This window comes from Asterias rubens, chromosome 18, assembly GCF_902459465.1.
Source record: "Asterias rubens chromosome 18, eAstRub1.3, whole genome shotgun sequence".
In the NCBI taxonomy this organism is placed as follows: domain Eukaryota; kingdom Metazoa; phylum Echinodermata; class Asteroidea; order Forcipulatida; family Asteriidae; genus Asterias; species Asterias rubens.
Window position 1 is genome coordinate 10,156,405 of NC_047079.1, and position 21,852 is coordinate 10,178,256.

The 21,852-nt window shown below is 38.2% G+C and overlaps 1 protein-coding gene across 4 annotated transcripts in view; it reads right to left on the reverse strand.

Annotated features, from left to right (window-relative positions):
- Positions 1-6,644: 6,644 nt before the first annotated feature.
- The window catches only part of LOC117302294 (basement membrane-specific heparan sulfate proteoglycan core protein-like), a 122,191-nt gene continuing 106,983 nt past the window's right edge, over positions 6,645-21,852 (reverse strand). For 3 of the 4 annotated variants that reach the window (XM_033786173.1, XM_033786172.1, XM_033786170.1), the window contains 12 exons: positions 21,490-21,825; positions 20,854-21,069; positions 19,959-20,054; positions 18,523-18,582; positions 13,684-13,905; positions 12,995-13,239; positions 12,418-12,586; positions 11,290-11,427; positions 10,515-10,675; positions 9,660-9,730; positions 8,679-8,863; positions 6,645-7,286 (listed from right to left, as the gene is read on the reverse strand). In XM_033786173.1, the coding sequence (XP_033642064.1) occupies positions 7,120-7,286; positions 8,679-8,863; positions 9,660-9,730; positions 10,515-10,675; positions 11,290-11,427; positions 12,418-12,586; positions 12,995-13,239; positions 13,684-13,905; positions 18,523-18,582; positions 19,959-20,054; positions 20,854-21,069; positions 21,490-21,825 (2,066 nt within the window). In that variant the 3' untranslated portion in view covers positions 6,645-7,119. The remainder of the gene's footprint in view (positions 7,287-8,678; positions 8,864-9,659; positions 9,731-10,514; positions 10,676-11,289; positions 11,428-12,417; positions 12,587-12,994; positions 13,240-13,683; positions 13,906-18,522; positions 18,583-19,958; positions 20,055-20,853; positions 21,070-21,489; positions 21,826-21,852) is intronic. The other variant, XM_033786171.1, reaches the window with a different exon arrangement.

The following is a 21,852-nucleotide window of genomic DNA, read 5'->3' on the forward strand; positions in this document are numbered from 1 at the left end:
AAAACAAAAAGTAATAAGTTATTTACAAACCTGTAGAGAAAATAAAAATCAATAAGTTATTTACAAACCTGTAGAGAAGATAAAAATCAATAAGTTATTTACAAACCTGTAGAGAAAACAAAAGTTAAAAAGTTATTTACAAACCTGTAGAGAAAATAAAAATCAATAAGTTATTTACAAACCTGTAGAAACAATAAAAATCAATAAGTTATTTACAAACCTGTAGAGAAAACAAAAGTCAATAAGTTATTTACAAACCTATAGAGAAAACAAAAAGTAATAAGTTAATTACAAACCTGTAGAGAAGATAAAAATCAATAAGTTATTTACAAACCTGTAGAGAAGATAAAAATCAATAAGTTAGTTACAAACCTGTAGAGAAAACAAAAATTAAAAAGTTATTTACAAACCTGTAGAGAAGATAAAAATTAAAAAGTTATTTACAAACCTGTAGAGAAGATACAAATCAATAAGTTATTTACAAACCTATAGAGAAAACAAGAATTGATAAGTTATTTACAAACCTGTAAAGAAAACAAAAATTAATAAATTATTTACAAACCTGTAGAGAAAATAAAAATCAATAAGTTATTTACAAACCTGTAGAGAAAACAAAAAGTAATAAGTTATTTACAAACCTGTAGAGAAGATAAAAATCAGTAAGTTAGTTACCAAACCTGTAGAGAAAACAAAAATTAAAAAGTTATTTACAAACCTGTAGAGAAAACAAAAGTCAATAAGTTATTTACAAACCTATAGAGAAGATAAAAATCAATAAGTTAGTTACCAAACCTGTAGAGAAAACAAAAATTAAAAAGTTATTTACAAACCTGTAGAGAAAACAAAAGTCAATAAGTTATTTACAAACCTATAGAGAAGATAAAAATCAATAAGTTAGTTACCAAACCTGTAGAGAAAACAAAAATTAAAAAGTTATTTACAAACCTGTAGAGAAAACAAAAGTCAATAAGTTATTTACAAACCTGTAGAGAAATCAAAAATTAAAAAGTTGTTTACAAACCTGTAGAGAAAATAAAAATCAATAAGTTAGTTACAAACCTATAGAGAAAACAAAAACTAATAAGTTAGTTACAAACCTATAGAGAAAACAAAAAGTAATAAGTTAATTACAAACCTGTAGAGAAGATAAAAATCAATAAGTTATTTACAAACCTGTAGAGAAGATAAAAATCAATAAGTTAGTTACAAACCTGTAGAGAAAACAAAAATTAAAAAGTTATTTACAAACCTGTAGAGAAGATAAAAATTAAAAAGTTATTTACAAACCTGTAAAGAAGATAAAAATCAATAAGTTATTTACAAACCTGTAGAGAAAATAAAAATCAATAAGTTAGTTACCAAACCTGTAGAGAAAACAAAAATAAAAAAGTTATTTACAAACCTGTAGAGAAAATAAAAGTCAATAAGTTATTTACAAACCTGTAGAAAAAATAAAAATCAATAAGTTATTTACAAACATGTAGAGAAAACAAAAATCAATAAGTTATTTACAAACCTGTAGAGAAGATAAAAATCAGTAAGTTATTTACAAACCTGCAGAGAAAACAGAAATAAATAAGTTATTTACAAACCTGTATAGAAAACAAAAATCAGTAAGTTATTTTCAAACCTGAAGAGAAGAAAAAAATCAATAAATTAGTTACAAATCTGTAGATTAAACAAAAGTCAATAAGTTATTTACAAACCTGTAGAGAAAATAAATTAATACGTTATTTACAAACCTGTAAAGTGGGTACTAGATGGATTACACTTATGGCAGTGATCATAAGAGGAACCGGAACATATCCCCTTTCATAAAATCTCGTTACTTTATAAAACAATCTTAGATTCAAGCAGTTTTTACTTATTTTGGTCGACTAGTCATGCTAGTAGAATCACATGCATCGTATTTGACAAATACGATGCCTGTGCATACAAGCTAGTTCCCAGTACAACAAGCGTGTTCGTTGCCTGCATAAGGAAAATCATTGGAACCAGACTATACTACAGGGTCACGTCTTCATATGAAAGGAGCTCAACAATTGGATCGTAAAAAGTCTCTTATTCCTACAGACCAATCAAAACCATTCTTATAATAGAACAAGAATAATCCAGTTATGAAAAATGAATGGAACGGTGTTGCTGTTCAATTATCGTGAGCGAACCCCGTGAAAACAGAGTTTTATTATCCCTCTAGGCTCTATTATGAATTTAGCAATGTTGTAATCCAAAAATATTTCATCGAGGGGCATGAATGAAGAAAATAATAGTCAGTTTCTTCCTCCATGATGGTCATACCGAAAGGGGGAATTATCTTTATAAACAGTGCAGCATGGTGACGCAAACATAAACATAATACGGTGTCAGGAAATGCGTTTTCCCTTATATATCACTCTAAAACATACCTTGATATCTCCGGTCATCCTCTGACGAACCGCTACATTGATACGAAGCCTATGGATGGGCTTAGGAGACATTTTGCCTGACGTTTACGGATGAAAATATCAACGATGACCAACGACTCGACAACGTTCAAAATTCCCCCTTTCACTACCTACTTAAAACTGAACTACAGAGGGCGCACTCCATAAAAAGGGTAGTCTCTTATTCAGACGTCCCTCATTCAGATCGTACAAAACTTCGTTCAACTCACCTACACATCATGACCCTGCAGGAAATACTTAGCGCTTTTTATCATTTTTGAAAAAAGACGCATTATAAATACGGTTTTTACAGTGTCTATTAAACAAATAATAATATGGTAATTTTCCTAAATTTTATTAGAACATTAATTAAATAACATTTTTGTTTACTTTCTTAGAGCCTTAATTAAAAAAAACTGCGAAAGAAACTTTATTGATTGAAATAAGATAATAATATTTTTCACAATGTGAAACTTCTCTTTGTGCCTAAATGTTGTGGCAAGTCATCATGCCTTTAATTTCTGGTGGAAAAACATCTATTGGCCGCAAATACAAATTGTTACTTAATTAAAAAAACTCTTCGAACTTTTTTTGTTAAAGACATTTGACACTATTGGTAATTGTCAATGACCAGTCTTCTTACTTGGTGTATCTCAACATGAATAAAATAACAAAGCTGTGAAAGTTTGAGCTCAATCAGTCGTCGACTTTGCGAGATAATAATGAAAGAAAAAATACCCTTGTCACACGAAGTTGTGTGCGTTCAGATGCTTGATTTCGAGACCTCAAAATTCTAAATCTGAGGTATCGAAATCAAATTCGTTGAAAAATACTTCTTTCTCGAAAACAACTTCACTTCAGAGGGAGGCGTTTCTTACAATGTTTTATACTATCATTCTCTCCCAAGTAAGGTTTTATGCTAATAATTTTTTTGAGAATCTACCATAAAAGACGGAAAGCAAATTATTTGTTGCCGAGCAAGCATAAACTATGGGCCCTGCCCTGGTAAACCCGGTTCCGCTAAGTAAGATTGGTCTGTGCTTAGCAGGCTTTTTCGGGCTTTTTCTAGCTATCTGCCGTTGACGGCGTTTGTAAAAGTGCAGTCATCTGTGGGATGTTTAAAAGCAATACCAGACGTTTCCTAGCATCCCACTTTGTTTTACATGACACTTTCGTCTTCTTTGTAGCAGCAGCAGACTCTGGATGCGTTCGATTAGCTTCCCTGGGTCGACCCCGGTGCGTTCAAATAGCTTTGACGTCATTCCAGGGGCTCACCCGGGACAGCCCCCAGTGCCCTGCTTGTGGAACAGCCCACTTGGGGCTGGCCCGTGGTACATAATGTCACCACGAGGGGGGCGAGTGTGATCGTTCGATTAGCTCTTGTCAGGGGCTCCTCGGGTGAGCACACCAGGTTCGACCCAGGGAAGCTAATCGAACGCACCCATAGACTACAAGACCCATGAAAACAGTAAACAGGGGGATTGCATTTCCGGTTTTTTTAATTTTTTTTTTTAATATATATGAATAAAGGGGCACATCTCTAAACTTCTTCAGCTGGTATCTTGTTAATTGAATAACTCATGACCATTGTAGAATATTGCCGCCAGAAAATGAAACGGAATGTAGGTCTCTCTTGAAAACAAGTCTTAGGGACTATAGAGTATTAAAGGGTGTCATGGAAAGATATGAACAGACCGCGAACTTAACAAACGAAGCCAGTTGACAATTCATTCCAGATTTTGACTTTACTTTATCATAGCAGTTTATTTATTTATGTTACTCATTCACAGTATACTAATCACGATATCACAATTTCATCATTGGCTTTGTTGAAGCCTGAAGTCTTCGTTCCCTAATGACTGTTTTTTCTAGTATTTTTCTCCCAAGTAAAATTACAGTTACTCACAATGTGTTAAGACATAGTGCAGAATCGCCTAAAAAAAACTATAATTATTAAACAAATATTGAACTATAATGAGAAAATTATTTCAATTTAAAAAGTCTTCCGAGTAGAAGCCAGTTTCATGGTGCGGCCATCTTGAATTTCCCCAAACCGAGACTGGAAGGAAAGATAGTCCGGTTCCTTTTTGTACAGGGATTATCATCATCCAATACTGTCAATGTATACAGGGAACATGACCAAGGTGGTGGCAGCACCACGTTGGTCTACTCATTCTGTAGGCTTACTGTAAGCCAAACGAATGCTCATGTTTTTGAGATTGTGCGGGGAAAACAATGGGGCATAAAGCTACAATTTTAGAGTGGTGCAAGGAGGCATTAGCTTAGATGTTTTTTTATTTATGGTCTACTTCATTATACTCTGCCATATTAGGATAGTACTATTGATAATTACAACTAAAAACTACAGGCATAAATATTAGGCGCCTTTGTATAGGAAAAGTTTACATAAAAAAAATTATGTGCACAGCACCATTAGAGAAGGGGCTACATACAACCCACATTTAAAAATCCCGTATAAATATTTTTTTTTAAACCTTCAAAAAATAACTTCTCTAGCTATACTTTATCACTCGGTTATACATTTTACAGATGGTAGCTGACAAGGTTGGCACCCCTCTGTACATATAATAGTCTGCACCAGTGTGTATGATTAGTATGCAGCTAGAAGGTTCCATTCTGACAAATGGGGGTTAATTACGACGTAATCAACTAGTCTAAAATGATATATACGTACATGCAGCAAAACCATTTCAATCCAGTTTTATAATTTACAATAAACGTCACTGAGCACCATTTTGAGTAAACCCTTGCAAATGACATCACAAGCCTGACACAGCGCCCTCATAGAGGTCAAAGAAGACCTATCATTGGATGAAAGTTGTGCGCAACGCGTAAATGCGCGTGCACATTTGTTTGGCCTCAGCAATGTCGCCCAATGCAAGTGGGTCTATTGAAAAATAAAAACAAATTTTTCGCAATTTCAGTGAAATCCTTCCAAGGATAAAATCTTAACTGAAAAATCTTCAGAGACATTTAAAAATTCATACATGCATTTTCACAAAAACAAGTTTTCACAGCTACAAAAATCAGCAGAATTAAACACCTACAGACCCCCACAATATGCTGAAACGGTGCAACTACTTTTTTCCTTTACCACCATAATTAATAGGTACTACAAACAGCTAACACTTTCCTCTCGTCTCTTTAATGAATATAAAATATGTGTTACTTAATTAAGACATTGAAACCCTTGGATTAATCGTTGAAAAGTAAAGACAGAGAACAACGGTATAATTTTCGTGCAAGTTTAGGAAAATAATCCCCTAGTGTGTGTGGCTAAGGACTTGCAACAAGTCTACTCATCAACCATAAAACTATTTTAGTTTTAACAAAGAATATTGACTAGAGCAGGACTTGGGCTAAAGACCGTCCAAGTTAACATGCCAGTGCTCTAGCAACTGTGCTATCTAGCCATTAAGTTGGTGGTCTCCCTATTTTGTTAATAACTTAGTTCCGGGGTGCCAGTCAGAAGCTGTTTGATCTGTAACTGCCATCAAAGCCAGGGATCACACCCAAGTTTATGATACAGCCGGTATCAGGCAGCAGAGGGATCACCTTAAAGGAACACGTTGCCTTGGATCGGACGAGTTGGTCCATAAAAAGCGTTTGTAACCGTATTTTATAAAATGCATATGGTTAGAAAGATGTTGTAAAAGTAGAATACAATGATCCACACAAATTTGCCTGGAAATTGCGTGGTTTTCCTTTTACTTTGCGAACTAACACGGTCGGCCATTTACGGGAGCAATTACAAATGCTTTTTAAAAAACCAACTCGACCGATCCAAGGCAACATGTTCCTTTATAAAAGGGATGCAACTTTTTCATCTGAAAATATCAAGTAATAAACCACAACAGAAATTATTGGGTAAATTATGACATCCATACTTTCTGAATTTCCACAGACACTTCTACATATCTTCACTTCCCCGATAAGATCCAAGAGTTCTTTAAGTGTTTATTGTGATAAAAAATACAAAGAAAATATCTAACCCCAAACCATTAAAAAACACCCTGTACAGGAGTGATATAAAATAAGTTAACATATAAAGTCAAGATCAACCAATCAAATTGATTGTTTGATTCAAAAATGACCAATCACACATCATGATTCACAAAAAGATGAACCAACGATTTAGTACCTTGCAAGATGTTCCCGTCTTTAGTTTAAAAAAAAAACTTTGTGATGAGCTGTTTTAACTTTTAACTTTAAAAAATAGCACCATACTGAATGAAAGCTGGAAGGGAGACTACATTCTACTGTCTCACTGTTATCTCTTTTGTGCATAATCAAAGTTAGACTCTTCTCAAGCCGTTTTTTTACCAATTATGCATGATGGGACATCAGACATCAGCCGTTTTATGCAACAAACGCCAACAAGTGATTGACACTAATTTCAAAAATTTTCTCATGTCATGGCTATTGCATTTGAATGAAGTTATTAATGACCAATTAAAACACCACCAATACCAATGCATCTGTATAAGTCAATGAAGACAAAATTGCAGAAATTAACTCAAACAAAAACTGACTCCATATCTATATTTGTTTTGCTCTGATAATAAATCCTGACATAAACTGGTACATCAAACAAAAACGCTAACAGTTTTGTTTTCTTCTTCTAGTTTTAAAAGTAGAAAGCATACGGTTACAAAACAGGAACAATGGCTACAAATCAATTGACACAGTTGAGAACGTTGACTGCGTCTAGCGACGACTCCCAGAGATTGACGTGCATGATGGCATCGTAGCCTTCCTTGATGATTCGTAGATCAGAAATGCAACCCTCTATTCCATTGGAGAATTTCTTCCCAGTGAGTTTCATTGCATCTGGGGCGCCACCTGTTGTAACAAAAAAAAAAGTTGACAATTTTGTAACCTAGGGAGATTATTATGTAATAATAGTCTTATATAGCCCACGTATCTTCCAACAAGGTACCAAAGACGCTACATATATATACACACTTGGATGTATACCATAAAGCCCAAGGTGAGTGTCTTTTGGGTTAAGAATGGCCCGAGGGCCTTCTGATCCAACGAATGGCGTGTACATGTACACAACTCAACCTCCACATATGACCTCATGCTCATGCGGTGGTTAGATTGCAGGACTTGTAATCAAAAGGTTGTGGGTTCAAATCCTACCAAGCTAACCGCTGATTTCACAATTACAAGAGTAAGCAAGCAATTGCTGTGGTGCCCAGTGCCCAGTGCTTTTGCAGTGGTGCCCTTTGCAAGGTTTCAATACACATTTACATTCTCCTCATAGAAGTGCCCCTTCAAGAGGTAAATTACTGTGCCCCTTCAAGAGGTAAATTACTGTGCCCCTTCAAGAGGAAACTTGCTGTGCCCCTTCAAGAGGAAACTTGCTGTGCCCCTTCAAGAGGAAACTTGCTGTGCCCCTTCAAGAGGTAAATTACTGTGCCCCTTCAAGAGGTAAATTGCTGTGCCCCTTCAAGAGGTAAATTACTGTGCCCCTTCAAGAGGTAAATTACTGTGCCCCTTCAAGAGGTAAATTACTGTGCCCCTTCAAGAGGAAACTTACTGTGCCCCTTCAAGAGGAAACTTGCTGTGCCCCTTCAAGAGGAAACTTGCTGTGCCCCTTCAAGAGGTAAATTACTGTGCCCCTTCAAGAGGTAAATTGCTGTGCCCCTTCAAGAGGTAAATTACTGTGCCCCTTCAAGAGGTAAATTACTGTGCCCCTTCAAGAGGTAAATTACTGTGCCCCTTCAAGAGGAAACTTACTGTGCCCCTTCAAGAGGAAACTTGCTGTGCCCCTTCAAGAGGTAAATTACTGTGCCCCTTCAAGAGGTAAATTGATGTGCCCCTTCAAGAGGTAAATTGCTGTGCCCCTTCAAGAGGTAAATTGCTGTGCCCCTTCAAGAGGTAAATTGCTGTGCCCCTTCAAGAGGTAAATTGCTGTGCCCCTTCAAGAGGTAAATTACTGTGCCCCTTCAAGAGGTAAATTACTGTGCCCCTTCAAGAGGTAAATTACTGTGCCCCTTCAAGAGGAAACTTACTGTGCCCCTTCAAGAGGAAACTTGCTGTGCCCCTTCAAGAGGTAAATTACTGTGCCCCTTCAAGAGGTAAATTACTGTGCCCCTTCAAGAGGTAAATTGCTGTGCCCCTTCAAGAGGTAAATTACTGTGCCCCTTCAAGAGGTAAATTACTGTGCCCCTTCAAGAGGTAAATTGCTGTGCCCCTTCAAGAGGAAAGTTCAAAGATTATTCTTACCTAGATAGACACTGCCTTTCACGTTCAGCATCTGCAGGAATCCAGCCGACTGGCCGCTAATCTCATCATCGTCTACGATGACGGTTCCTTCACGTCCACGTCTGTGAACTGTAACGTTATGCTTCAGTCCATCATTGACCTTGACCTTTGACCCGATGCTGGCCTCTCCACTCCCCAGTTGGTATCTGTTAATGATAGACAAAAATATAACAACATTTTATTGTCAACACTTAAGCTACAATCCCAGCCATAACTCCTTGGGCCCCTGTTCAATGTTGGCTCTCATTGCGTGGTCTGCTGAAATCCCATCAACATTGAGGGGGGGGGGGGAGGGGGAGAGAATGTTAATTGTCAGAGGGAAAGTGGACAGGGATTGTTTATTGTAACATTGCGAATGGGTTGCAGGATTTTAGACTGGTTTCCAAACTCAAGTTCTGGTGGGTAGGTCATCAGGGTGTGGGTTCAAACCTCGAGGAGTCATGAAACTTTTTCATCATGACACTTTTGTCTCGAGGCAAGGCTATTATAATTGCTTCTCTTCACCCCGGAGTAAATGGGTACATTTGAGGGCAGAGATGGTTCTTGTGACTGATTTAGCTTAGTGCGCTAAAAACTTGGCAGCACAGGCTGTATACTCCCAAGGTTTCAGGAATGAAATAATGTAGATGGCCAAGTGACCAGCCGTCAATTTCATCAGACCCTTCCTAACTTAGGATTACTCAATAGGACTTAAGACAAGTTCCGTTCCGTATCCATAGAGGTACATAAAAGGACGCATTGAACCCATCCTAGTTAGGATAGGTTGCTCGTCCTAACTCGAGATAGGATTAATCCTAGTGTTTCGTGAAACAGGCTGCTGGGTAATAATGTTTGTGCACCATGAGTGTCACACTAGCTATTATTATAATTTGTTTGTCAATCATTACAAACCATGTCCCATATCTAAAAAAAATTATACTGGACTTTTCCGAAACGACTTACCCAAACACTAGAGTACCGTTTATCAGACCAACTGAGATGAAATCATGCATTGCTCCGCTCTGGCCTTCTCCCTGGATTCAGAAAAAAAAACAGTGTTTCAAAACATATTAACTATAAATATAAAAGTATTACTAGCAGGAAGGCTGTGTCTGAATTGACGGCTACGGCTACGGCTGGATCGTTGCATCATCATCATGCATTGAAGTATAGGATGTCCCTTAGCAACAGTCGTAGCCATAGCTGTAGCCGTTAAGTCGGATACTGCCGAATTATAAAGCATTAATTTATCGTAGGATGTATATTTAAGTTTGGGCGGGAATTTTGTTTAAGGGGGCCGCATTTTCCCCCAAAAAATCCAAGTCGGCTATGATGAAACATTTTGTTGCATACAAAATATTATTTATTTATTATTTTTTTTTTTCGTCAAAGGAACATTTTCTTACCTTATCCAAAAGCAAATGTTTGATTCTAATTAGAGTCATGCATTCATACAGAAACCCCTTGTTGGCAGATGTCATAGAGTTGTGCACTAGGCAGACAGGCAAATGCGGAAGCCATATGCCACCATCCGCTGCATTAGAAAAGCGGTACGTTCCCTCATTTTGCCCAACAGTAACATGCGTGAGCTTGCACATTAAAAGACTTTTGGGACTCTTGGTGGCAGCAGACTTACCAGGTAAAATCCATTGTTCTCGGTAATGTGCGCAGGTTCAGAACTACGTAAACAAAGAAAATTTACCTGGTAAGTCTGCTGCCAACTAGCGTTCCAAAGTCTCCCATTAAATGGGAGATATTAAAGCATAAACCGAAATCATGGTTAGAAAACGACCTTCCCCGTGATGAAATGGAACTTACCACTCCCTGCCACAGGAGGATACCATTTGATGAGAGGGTGGAGAAAACAAAGTTAATCGTCTCCTTTGACGTACTGCTCCCTCGTTCCCTTGGAATGATGCTGCCTGGTAGTTTGATGTAGCTGTTACCGGTGAAACTTGCGCTGTAGTCAAACGTCTCGGCTGTAGTGTAAACAGATACATGAGAGTTATCATTGACCATGAACCCTGAACTTTACTCAGTATGACCCTATAATGTTGACCTTTTCACTTATGAACAACGTTTCTCAACTCATTTGTGACACAAGGGTGTTGTAGGGTGTCATGGCCGAGTGGTTAAGAACATCTAATTCAAGTTCTGGTTGTTGAGTCATCGGAGTTTGACGGTTCGGGTCCCACTCGTGATACTTATGTCCTTGAGCAAGTTACTTTACTATAGTTGCTTCTTTTCACCAAGGGGTATAAATGGGTACCTGTGAGGGCAGAGGTTGCCCGAGTTGTAAACTCCCCATGGAGCTGAGAAAGATTTAAGGAATGTTATTGGCCAAATGACCAGCAGCTGATTTCACAAAATTGCAAGGATTAATCCTATCTCGAGTTAAGACGCAATTCGTCCTAACGTCTATGGATACAGAACTTAACTCGTCCTACATGTAAGCCCTAAGATTAATTCTAATGTTAGGAAGAGTTTGGTGAAACCGACAGCTGAGCACTAATCTAAAGCACATTGAGACGGTTATTGTGAAATGCGCTTTATAAGAATTTGTTATTATTTACACTGTCCCGATTTTACTCACCTATCTCACAGTGGTCACCAGTGAATCCTTGAGGGCAGAGACAGCGATACTCGTCCCCACCCATGGGGTCGCAGCTTCCTCCGTTCTGACACGGCTGATCAACGTGACATGGTCCTACTTCGGTCTCGCAGTGACGACCTTGGGACAAGTAACAAAAAGATTGAACTTTAAAGTTGACATCATGACTTAAAAGGTATTATACAGAATAGGAGATTTTTGAGACGCTGACGGCATATAATGGTCCTTTTTTGCGGCTCTGAGCATGTGCGCGCATGCTCAGTATTGTGCGAGTAAATAGGTCTGAGCTTGCGCACTACTGTGAAATAGGGCCGTCTAAAAGTCTCCCATTGGCTAGGATGAAAAACATGATTGTGTAATTTCAGTCTGAAAGCTGACTGATTATGAAGTTCATACTGGAACAATTTTTTTCTGAGGATTTTGTCCACAAAGAATGATGGCAGGGTTTTGTCCTTCCCCCTCCTAACCAAATTACTGACCCCTGTTGATTGACACCCCTTCTAGGGTGTGTGGTATGGTCCCGCTTAGGATATCATGGCATATGAGCCGACCAGTGGGTTGGACGTGGTTAACCCTTTCTTTAGTGCACAGATTAATTTTGTAAAAAGCAACAACAAAAACATGTTCAACCTTGTTTTTCTTTAAAATGTTTCAATAGCACCCCCTGTTGAACATCACACCAAACGAAAGCTCAACAATTGCTCTAAACAACCGAATGAGAGCGATATTTATGGGGGGTTGTAGTTTTTAAGTTATGACTGGTTATAAAAATCAAATTTGACGTGTTCTTCGAGGTCACTAGCGACCGCCTTGTGCACCAAAGGGTTAGACAATCTCTCTCTCTCTCTCTCTCTCTCTCTCTAGTTGACCGAGGTTCGCCCATCCCTGTCTATCTCGCATTAGGTTGGGAAGATTAGCTGGAAGCACCCCGATGTGCCGAGCAACTACATCTGTATAGCTGAGCTTCTGTCTTCCCCTGTTTCTCCTTCCATGTTTTGGTGACCAGTTGATAAGCTGAGAGACAGGTTCCGGGTTAGACAATGGAAATATTAAAATATGGCAGCTTGTCCTAACAAGCGCCTCACTGAAGGTTGTGAAACAAGGAAATACCTGTGTATTCCGGTGGGCACGTGCATAAGTACTCATCGTCCAACGTGGTACACGTGGCTCCATTCTTGCACTGGTTACGAGAGCAGAGTTGTTCCTCGATGCATTGCTCTACGTTAATATTCTCCTTAGCGTCACTAATCAGGCCAATACCAGCTCCGTCAATCTCAATCTGAAAAAAATCACAAAAAGATTAAATCATGAAATCAGTTATCCAGAGTATAAAGTTAGTGGCAAATTGGTGGGAGTGGTCATAAACAAATATATATCAAGTAATAAATCAAAGGGAAACTAAATTTTTAATAATGTTGGGTTGGACAAAGAAACATTGAAACAGGATTTGAACCTTCGATCTCTGGATTCTGAAGTCTCGAAATCAAATTTGTGGAAAATTACTTCTTTCTCAAAAACTACGTTACTTCAGAGGGAGCCGTTTCTCGCAATGATGTATTCTATCAACAGCTCTCCATTACTCATTTCCAAGTAAGGTTTTAGGCTAATTATTATTTTTGAGTAATTACCAACAGTGTCCAGTGTCCGGGCAAGTACGCCAAAGATAGTACTAAGGGTCAACTCTTACCTCTGCAATACAGCCCTTGAAGCCCTTTTCTACTCCGAGGTCGGCAGGCACCTCGTACATGGGATCGAGCCCTCCAAGGTACATCAACATCTTAAGGTTCAAGCCGCGGCTCGATCCGGGAGACCGACCCTTCACCGCCTCTCCAGAATCGATCACGAGGGAGCCCTCTCTGGAGTTACGCTCAGCAACGAGAGAGTACCATTGGCCGGCCGTCAGGTTCTTAGTGCTCTCGATGATTGCAGGTCCTGGTGGAGAATTGAAAAAATAACTTTAAAATAATTCTGAGATGTACAGCAATTTGGGGGTAAACAGACATTTTCCTAAGTTTGGAGATCTTACTCCAGTATTTGTGGTACATGACATGCAACCTTGGTTTGCAATATTCCCACACTCCTGATTAAGGGTGATAAAGTTACATTAACTCTTAAAGAAAATCTACCACCATAATACCTTTGTAGTACTTGTAGCTTGATAACATTTGTTGAATTCTACAGAGTTGGTAAGTTTAAAAACAGCATTTTTTCATTTTAGTCTGAAAGCTCAAATGTTTATGGTCGATCAAAAAAACCATGAACACTGTCTGCGACTATTTGTCTACCAATCGTGTAGTACCTTTACAGAAACATATCCGAACAAACAACCAAACAAACAAACAAACAAGGAGAAGACACAATATTATAAGACTGAACCTGTTCCGCTGTCATACTGGAACACCACACGTCCGCTGCGGACCACCAAAGTGATGTAGTCGCCTTTGCCCTTTGCATTCTGTCCGTTAAACATAAGAATGCCGTCTTCCGTCGTTGTGGGTTTGAACATCATCGCAATCTGAACTTTCCGAAGGGACTCTTGAAGGCCGGGGTAAGCGATGAAGGAGTTACCGGAGAAAGACGGCTCATAAACAGATGCACCTACGAGAGATTTCAATTTTTCAAAGCGTTAAGCGATCATCTGTTTATTAAGAAAGAAATGGTGTTACCAAATAGCCATCACCATGGGGGGAAAGGTCAAGGGGTCAATGGGATGTGCATAATTAGGATTCACCAAGGGTGGGAATGGGGTTACCATGCAGTGACTTTTATTTTAATTGGCCAATTGATAAAATGCCAGATGTTTCACCGAATTCTGATCATGAAAATGAACAAATGAATCAATGTGAAATGATTTAGGAAACAACGATGCTTCAACCATGTTTGTTATAAATGAATGTTTTTTTTGTTTTGTTAAAACAAACAATCCTGTTTTGGATTGATACTTGCGCCTGATTGGATGACATGTTTTGATTGACAGTAATCAATTGGCCAATGGGATGCAGTGTTTTGGCCTTGTACAAAGCTAGGCCACTCCCACCTTAAAAACTACATCCTTGCTGTTAATATATTTATCATGCAAAAAAAAACCATGCTGTGACGTGCAGAAGTGGTGCATGCCAAAACCGGTTAGATCCCCCAACGTGCATTAAGGTGAAACAACTTAGAAGTTATAAGGGTGCAGCTAAAGTCCACCGAGTTAGAATAAGTACAGCATTGGTTGTCTTTTATAAGGGGTACTGTTGTCATGATAGGGTGTCATGGCTGAGCGGATTAGAGCACCAAACTCAAGCTCTTGTGATTCTGTTCAGCAGAGTGTGGGTTCGGCAGTGTCCCCGAGCAAGACACTTAACCATTAGCTTCTCTACACCCAGGGGTAAATGGGTACCTGTGAGGGCAGAGCGGCTGTGTACTCCCCAGGGAGCTGAGATGGTTTAAGGCTCAGTAACCTGGGGTAATAATGTTGGAAGAGCTTTGAGACGCCCTTCGGGTGTGAAAAGCGGGATATAAAAACTGGTTATTATTGGGGTATTACTATTATAATAGCCCTGTGGTCGTTCATGGAAGTATAAACTTCAGAGCTTTGTTTGGAATAGTTGGACAGCATTTTGACTGGTCCTCAGATATTTTCACTGTCATTTTAGTGGCTGGGGACCACTGTTATGGGAGGACACTGTACTCAATGCTGTACTTATAACGTTAAATCAACATTTTGTTTAGATATTGAAAACATTAAGAGCCCAAATAAAGAACAATTTTTTAAAAGTTACTTCCAAGATGAAACTCTGGCGTCAGGAGTACAGAAATTATTCTTGTCATAAACAAATATATAAATGCACTTTAACAACGATTACTTATTTCCCCGAGACACATTACTAGTCCAGACTTCATTTTATGCACAAATTATTTCCCAATTTCATGGAGCGCAGCTCAAGCAAAATTTTAAAAACCAAAACATTTTCTGCTGAATTAAAAGTTGCGGGAACCAGTCACACAGTATAGCAGGGTATTTTGGCTGGTTAACATTTTCCGCTAAGCAAATTGCTTGTGTTTAAGAAGCTGCACTATGAAACTGGGCACATGGTCCAATTTCATGGAACTGCTTACCACAACATTCTGCGGCTACTGATACCTCTTAACAAAGTCACAAGCTCTAACTAAGCGCAGACTTCCCGTGGTAAGCAGTTCGCATGAAATTCGGCAAGGATCTCTCTAAATTTCTCTTGTCCAAATGCAATTAGATTGGCAACAAAATGTTAAAAAAACAAAGGGCAGCGACATGAAATATTTTACCGGCTCCACCACCCAAGGCAATTCAACAACTCTTCCATCTATATCACTAACAATATACAAATAGCACTCCGCACTTTAGAACCCAAGTACCCTGATCTCAAACAAATGAATCAAATTTCACTGACGCCTAAGTGTCCTATGTTTACTCGCGTGTCCTGACTATACTGCAAGTGCGACTTGGTGCGTCGGTGATGCGGTGATTGCAGAAGCGTGGAATACCGGGCATTTTGAGCAAAAGTGATGATATAAGTGCGAAATGCTATTGGAATGTAATGTTAAGTACTGAGCAATCGGGCAATACTTGGATGATAGTAACTGAAAAATAACACTATATGCGCAAACTACCAGGCAAGAGGGCGGCGCAAGACACAACCATTGCACTTAAGGCTGTCGAGGTACAAGATGCATGCGTCACATGTCACATCTTGACTATATGATTGGTTTAGAGCGCAACACATGATATGTCTTAGTTTTACTAGAAAGCCGCGCGAAAGAACTATACCCGTGGTGCAACAAGAGTACTTCATGTATTCCCATAGTAACAGCAGCTTCTTGGTACATTACCTTGATGCTAGGCACAGTACATGTATATCTTTGGGGTGTTACATGTATGAAATAAATAGTAACTGCTTTTACTCGTGATTTGGTTAAATCTACGACTCCCGTTTTGCCGTTGATCCTCGGCGCTTTCTACTTTCCCTCGGCGGAACGGGCAGAGGATCACCTTGGGCGTTGTAGTTTTAAATATAGATAGGACTTGAAGCAGTCAATATTTGTTTAGACCTTATGCACATGATGTCATATCAGTTGGGCGCCCTCACCTAGAGGTAAAAAAACGATCGTTCATATTGGCCAAACCTGTGCGCCGCGCAGACAAATCTGTGCGCCGCGCAGACAAATCTGTACGTTTGGATTGTTTCATCATCGTTTTACCTCTAAGATGGCGGCTGGATGACATCAATTCATAAGGTCCATATTCAATATTGCACACACACACACACACACACGCACCCATGCGGACAATTCTATAGCATAACCACTACATACATTCTACTTCTTCAATGCTTGGGAAAAAGCCGAAATAGTTTTGCAGTTTCTTTGAAAATAAAATTGTTTACTAGAGGAAAAAAACACTAAATCTCTAGTCTATTTAAGCATAAATCATATAGCATGCATTTCTATGAAGGGCTTTTAAAGAACTTGTTGGCAAAGTGAGTGACAGGAAATAGTTTCATCAAATGATGACAAATATTTCACAGCAGGTAAAATATCTTAAAATGGTTTTGTTCAACTCCACCATCTAATGAAATATTTTGAGGGGCATTTGGTTGACAAATTTATGAAAAATAGGTAAACCATTGTTTTCATTATTATAGAGCTTGGTTGGGATCATTTCTGAGGAAAAATTGTCCTTTCTTAAGATAGCATGACACACATGCCAACACCATCCACCAAACAATAACAAAATGTTGCTAAATTGCCTTTTTTGTTGTCCTTTTACAAGGAAAAACAAGCCATGGCAAATATTTCAGCTGTGCTACTGTTGAAGATAATGTACGGCATAAAATGACTTCTGACAACAACAAAATATTGAAACTTTGAAAGCTGAAATTTCCCTCCTTGTTTTCTGCGAAGTTTTTCTTTATACAAAAACTCCCTCACTTATACCACCTTTAAAAGATAAGACTACTTGTAACTTCTTCAATGTTCTCACAATCTTGGCTTTCAACTGAAGCAGTAGACTACATAATTTACACATTTGTGTTGTCATTTTAGCCTTTGAGTAAGTATGTTTTGCACTATATACCATGTGTCCTTTTGGTTGGTGCAGTTCTCAATAGCTAATTTTTCTCACGCTTCACACATGCCGTACATCAGCTTTCTGGAAAAATAATCTTGATGTGAAAGTGCGTGAAGAAACCCCTCATTTATGATTGGCAGTGAAACATGTGAAAAGTGGCCTGATTTGCAACAATCGTGTTTGATTCTAGAAGACGTGCTGACTTGCACGATATTTTTCTGCTAGGATGAGCGTCAACTTCTGAAAGGTACATGTACATGTACTACATGTATACAGGATTGAAAACATTTGGCCGCCATTTTTTGTGCAGAAAAAAACTACTAAAAATAATGGCCACTCGAATATTCATAATTTAGGACTGAGTTTTAGAAAATTAGTTTTTAGAAAAGACGTTACAGATTTGCCAAAATTAATCAGTGTTAATTTTCATTAGAGACACACTATTAATAGATTATATAAATGTAAAAACAAATCAAACAAAAATGAGAAAACTTGTTTTTTGTCAGGCATGTGTTTGAACTTAATGATTTGAATTTGATTTCAATGTGATTTTAGTGGCAAATGACTTTTGACGACAACAAAAATGCTTCAATGTAAACTTTGGGCAATGCTGATTCAAAAATAATAAGTTGGAATGCACTTGGGAGATGGTATAAAAGTCAAGGGGTGATTTACAATGAAAAACTTTTTAAGGGGTTGAAAGAGCTGCACACAAGTTAGCATAGTTCTAATCAGCCAAAACCACCCATCCCTATAACTCATTAATGGACTGTTCCGCATCAATGTACAGTTAAGAAGAAACCCTTGCTAAAAAGGTAGAGCGTTTTGATCAAAACAAAATGTGTTAATCAAAGATCATTTTGTCTTCAAAAGTTTAAGGTATTTTTTTGTACAGATTTTTAAATTGGAAATTGGAAAACTTTTCAAACTTGTTCTTGATTTCTTTTAATGTTTCTCATCTAGTTAAAGAAATATAAAGTTATCAAACTCTACCCTTCTTTGAAGTGTTTGATTCTCAACTGTGTCATTACTTCTGGACTATTCCATTTGACTTTTAGGGGATTACTGTTGCGCAGCAAACAAAAATTTGAAAATGTTTTGGGAATAATTTTATAAAAAAATACCATTGTCTCCCTGAGCTCCGTGCTGACCACTACCCATGTTGATATCGCTGTCATCGTCAACTGGTAAACATAGCATGCAAAGTACCAGTTAAATATCAGTGCTGGTTAAATTACATTCAACTGACACGTTGAGGAGAGAATTCACCCCTCCCAAAGAATGGACTCTCCCACAACGGTGGTAAGTCTGGGTCAAAGTTGACACAGGCTTTCAACAAGATAATTAATATTTCATGTACATTGTACGAAGTACCGGTTAACCTGGGGAAAATTTTCAAATTAAGTTAGAAATGTATGAAAAAATTTCATTAAACCTCTTAAAGATCAGTCATTTGTTTATAATTATCTCCATTCACCATGCGTTGAGAAATGCTTGTATTGTTTTGTTTTAATTAACTTAATTTTCAGGAGAAAATGTTGAATAAACAAATATAGGATTTGAACTGCCTCTAACCAGAACATTTACATGTATCATAGAAGAGTAGGGATTAACCCTGGTGTTTCTGGTTCACATAGCAAGCTTTCTGAACATGTTTGTTAATTAAACTTTGTGGATACACTAATAAAACTGTGCTCGCACAAAATGAAGTTTTGTAAAAAAAAAAAAAAAAAAAAAATGAATGACGATCCATGCAAACAAATAAAAAACAGTCATCAACAATTTCACTGAATGAATTATCCCCATTTGGGCAAATATGCAAATGAATTATCCCTATTTGGGCAAATATGCAAACGATTGCAGTCCTGTGAACATAAAATAGAGCAAGACAGTTACATATTCATGACTTATGCAAATTTGTGTGGCAAACAATTCTGAATGGTGTAACAACAAATCTTGTAAATCATTCCTGCATGCTATATTAAATAAAAGAATTGCCCAACAATCAATTCAACTCACACCCAAAAGTGCTCATATCCGAAATGTCTTCTTTTTAACAGCATTTGAGGATCAAAAAATTGCTAAATTATGGAAGGTATTAACCTTCAAAGCATTTTTGATTTGAATATTCATTCATATGCAAATGAGGCAAACTTGTCGATTATCATGCCTGAAAGTTTGTGTGTATAACAAACCATGATGCAAATTTGAATCAAACAAAGAAATTGAACGAAGTTTAAAGACATTTTCCTGCGTGAATTGAAAACATTTCCTTTAAATTAACTTAAAGGGGCTGTCTCATCATGATCAAAGTCACTCCCCTTGCATCATATCTAGAATGTGCTGTAGATGGGTGAGAGTTTATAACTCCATGTATAGCCACACAACCCCTTTAAACTAAAATAACTTACATGAAAATTACAAATAGGTCAACATATTTGCAAATTTAATACAATTTATGATAGTCGAATTAAGCAAGTATGTCCAGATAATCCAAAAAAAAATCTGATCTCTATCAAGGATTCATGAAATTGTCGTTTTTTAAATTTTTATTTCTTACCTAAGTCACAGTGGTTCCCGCTTCGTCCTGGTGGACAGATGCACCGGTAACCAACAGGTCCAGGGTCCTCCTCACAGTAACCTAAGTTGCACAGACCTGAGTACCAACCAAACAAATGAAAGTCAGTAACAGTCAGGGCTTTAAAGGCAGTGGACACTATTGGTGATTACTCAAAATAATTAACAGCATATAAACCTTTCTTGATTACCAGTAATGGGGAGAGGCTTATAGTATGAAAGAATGTGAGAAACGGCTCCCTCTGAAGTGGAGTAGTTTTCGAGAAAGAAGTAATTTTCCACGAATTTGATTTCAAGACCTCAAATTTAGAATTTAGTAAATTAGATTTGGAGGTCTCGAAATCAAGCATCTGAAAGCACACAATTTCATGTGACAAGGGTGTTTTTTCTTTCATTATTAACTCACAACTTCATGCATATGTTGAGATACACCAAGTGATAAGACTGCTCTTTGACAATTACCAATAGTGTCCAGTGTCTTAAATAGTAATAACTTAATAAAAGTATACACATTTGGTTTTGGTAATGCCATGTGGGTATCTACTTGCCAGGTAGAGTTTGTTTCTGTCTTGCTTAATTCTACTACTGCGGAGTAGATTGTTCAGGTGTTGGAGAGACTTCTCAGTTCTGAAAAGAACTGCCCTGCTTTTAACTACTACCCGGTCAGAAGGTATAGAAAATTGGCGTGACTACTGCTTCAGCTTATAGGATCGTAATTGACTGCACTGCCGCGGAGTCAGTTCTTGAATTGGTCTCAACGTTTCGTCTAGCTTGCTTTAGTCATCGTCAGCAGATTGATAAAAGTAATTGTAGAAAATTGTAAATTAAAAGATAACTTTCTCAGAACATTTCAAAAACTGAAAGAGAAAATGTTTTACCGTCTCTACAGCGTTCCACATAGTCACACTGCATTCCCGTGAAGCCAGCTCGGCACTGGCACTGGAAGCCAAACTCTGTACTGGCTTCTTGGCAGAGTCCCTCATTCCTGCAAGGGTTGATGTCGCACGTCGGACAGGCATCGATGCCGACCCTTGACCCCAACTCGCTGGCGAGGTAAACCTTCTGGCCGCTGATGATAAACTGACTGATGCATCCTGGGATTTTAAAAACAATGTGAAAATGAAAAAAAAGGCCAAGTGATAACGAAGGGGGGGAACTGCCTCATTAGATATTGAGGAGAACATCACACTTGGATAAAATTTGTTATTTTTGTACCACATGTTCTTAGCTTAGGCTTAGGTTTCAACTTTGGTTAATGTACACAGGTGTATGTTATTGTTTGTACAACATGTATGTGTTTAGCATGAGCACTTTGATGGGTTTGTTATTGTTATTATTATGCCCGACCCAAAGCAGTGTGACAAGTGATTGACAATTGGGCCTTCAGTCCTCAATCCTTAACAATCCGACAACTTCATGAACAGGATTTTAAAAACTTTTTGCTAAAAAAAAAAGTTTTGGCTTTCTCCAAGAGTATTGTTTATTATCACGAGTGTCGCTGGTCTTTCACTTACCAATAAATCCATTCTCAAAATGCACTGCTTTCGGGACCATATCGAAGTCTCTCACACCACCGAGGAACAACTTCTGGATGAGGTCAAGTCCAAGGAACCCTCCGCTAGAGTTACCGGTCACCTCCGGCTGGTCATCCACCTGCATTGAGCCGAAGCGTTTCCTGCGGTACAGACGGACCGTGTGCCACTGACCTAGCTCCAACGGTTCCTGACTGGTGAGGGTTGCGGGGCCGGAGCCGAGTTCGTATTGGAACTCTGCGAGGTTATCGCGCATGCCAAAGGCGATGTAGTCTCCCATGTCGCCCTCCATTGTCTGACCGTTGTAGAGAATCAAACCTGTTGGTTGAATGGAGAGACAAGGGG